The 2,450-nt window shown below is 34.0% G+C and overlaps 1 protein-coding gene across 1 annotated transcript in view; it reads left to right on the forward strand.

Moving 5' to 3' along the window:
- The window catches only part of NBEAL1 (neurobeachin like 1), a 172,243-nt gene that overhangs the window by 121,526 nt on the left and 48,267 nt on the right, over nucleotides 1-2,450 (forward strand). Inside the window, exon 40 of the mRNA XM_019635618.1 lies at nucleotides 1,174-1,314. Within this exon, the coding sequence (XP_019491163.1) occupies nucleotides 1,174-1,314 (141 nt within the window). The remainder of the gene's footprint in view (nucleotides 1-1,173; nucleotides 1,315-2,450) is intronic.

Here is a 2,450-nt window from a genome sequence, read left to right on the forward strand (position 1 = left end):
CCAGCAGCCGCTGTGATTGGCCGTCCAGAAGCCAGTGACTGATCTGCCTCGCCCAGGAAGAGCACAATGATGGTGCCAACTTGGGCCAGTGAAGCAACGTCCTCCACAACTAAACTGAAGAACAGAAAGACAGCAACTTGTCTGTTCCCCTTTCCCCAATTCCCCAGCGCTGTTCCCATCCCCCAATTCCCCAATAAAAAGGTTTAAAAAATAAATAAATAAAAAATAAATTACAGTAGTATATTTTTTGCTTAGGCACAAATGACTGTGACCTGAAAACTTTTTTTATTCCTCTGAATATTAACGATTTTTATATAAAAGAAATTGGCCTCAGCTTGATGAACATCAATTAGTATTTTGTTTTAAATTTTCAGTGTTTATTGCCTTAAAACAACTTTATTCTTATTCACATAACCACTAATTCAGATGTCACCATTCAAACCACCATTCAAATCAATTATACCTATGAATATTAGTGATAGTACTTGCAGAATCTTTATATATGTCCTTTGCTAATAATCTGGTGTAGGCCTTCTTTCTCTCCACTATCTACCTGCTTCATCTTTTACCTTTAGATTTTTAGGCATTCATTTCCACAATTCTTGACTGATTCTCCACGTTTTTTTTATTACCTTGGCCATAAAAGAATGTCTCATTGTCATATTGCTTACAATAGCAGACAATTAGAAACAACCTAAGTATCTGGAAGTAAGAAATTGTTATAAATTTTCATACATCCATACATGTACCTGTTAAAGTTACCATATACCTATTAAAACTAGACTATTTAATCATTTGGAGAGACGTTAATAGAAAATTATTAAATGAAAAAATAAGTTGTAAACAATATATTATGGATAGCATTAAGTTTCTTCTTTTTTGATTCTCTCTGTTTTCTAACTTATCTACAGTGAACATGTATGACTGCATAATACAAAACCATTCCAAAGTCCAGTATTAACTGATATTTCATTGTTCAGAAAAAAATGTCATTTTTTAATGAATAATTTTTTTCATTTATTAACATGGTATGATGATACAAATACATTAGATAATGAAATATATTAATAAGGAATTCCTAAAAACTGTGTTTTCGACGATGCAAATACAAGCTTAAGTACTTCTAATTTAATTTTACTATTGTGGTTATAAAACTTTAGTTTCCTTTTTTAGATATGAAAATTTTGAGGATCCTATGGGAATTATTGATAAATTCCACTATGGTACTCACTATTCAAATTCTGCTGGGGTTATGCACTATCTTATTCGTACAGAACCATTTACCACCCTGCACATCCAGCTTCAAAGTGGAAGGTATGTTTTGGGTAAACACACTAGTTTCTTAAGACTATGTGTTAGTGTTGAAAACTCTTTGTCTTCGTGTATCTTTTATTCTCCTTTATTGAGTTTTTATTTAACTCTAGATAAAAATAGCTAAACTACTTTGAGAATGGGTCACTCAAATTGACTTACACAAATGACTTTTAAGGAGAATTCCTTTTTACTGTTACCCAGTGTACCTTTGTGATTCTTACTGGTTTTAGGAACTTATTAGAGGTTTAGAGTTAGAACTGATTTAGACCTAGATTCAAGACATCTACCAAAGATTCATGCCTTACCTGATGCCTATGTAGTTCCTAAAAATATTTATTAATGAAGAGGAATAAGAAGGAGGGATGATTCTTCATAGCAGTTCAAACAGGCCTGTGATACCATTGCATTATCATATTACCTATCAGTTTTATAACTTACCTACATTACACATTTTCCTAATGATCCTAAAGAAATAAACCTCTTCATGAATCATGTTTCCCACTGTATCTTCCAGGTAGCTCTCTACTTATCATTTTTGTCTCCATGCTGCTTTATTTTAGTGTTACCATTTTGCCCTTCCTACCCAATCAAGAGCTATGTAAACATTGTGTAATCTGCTTTCTTTACATGCATCTTTTAACTCTCAAAATTAGCCTGGGTCCATTATTCCTGATTTTAGTACATTAAGCCTCGGCTTTCAAGAATAGACTCTGTCCTCAAAATCACTACACATCTCAAATGTTATATTTACTGTGGTAGCAAGTAATTTCTCCCCAATAAAGTATAACTGGGTCTTTCCAGCTTTTAATGATTTTATGAATAAATGAATTTTTACAAAGCTTCAAAAATAGATTCTATTTGTGCTTCAAAGGACACTGTTAAGAAAGCGAAGACAACCCAATCAGTGGAAGAAAATATTTGCAAATTGTATATCTAATAACAGGCTTGTATCTAGAATATATAAAGAACCCTTACAATACAATAATAAAAAGACAGGGCCGGCCGAGTGGCTCCATTGGTTAAGAGCTGGCTTGGGAGCGCGAGCTCTGAGCAGCAGGGCCACCAGTTCGGATCCCACATGAGGGCCAGTGACACTGCGCCCTCTACAGCTAAGATGGTGAACAACTGCTCGACCT

Source organism: Hipposideros armiger, unplaced genomic scaffold, assembly GCF_001890085.2.
Source record: "Hipposideros armiger isolate ML-2016 unplaced genomic scaffold, ASM189008v1 scaffold_23, whole genome shotgun sequence".
NCBI classification, from domain to species: Eukaryota; Metazoa; Chordata; class Mammalia; order Chiroptera; family Hipposideridae; genus Hipposideros; species Hipposideros armiger.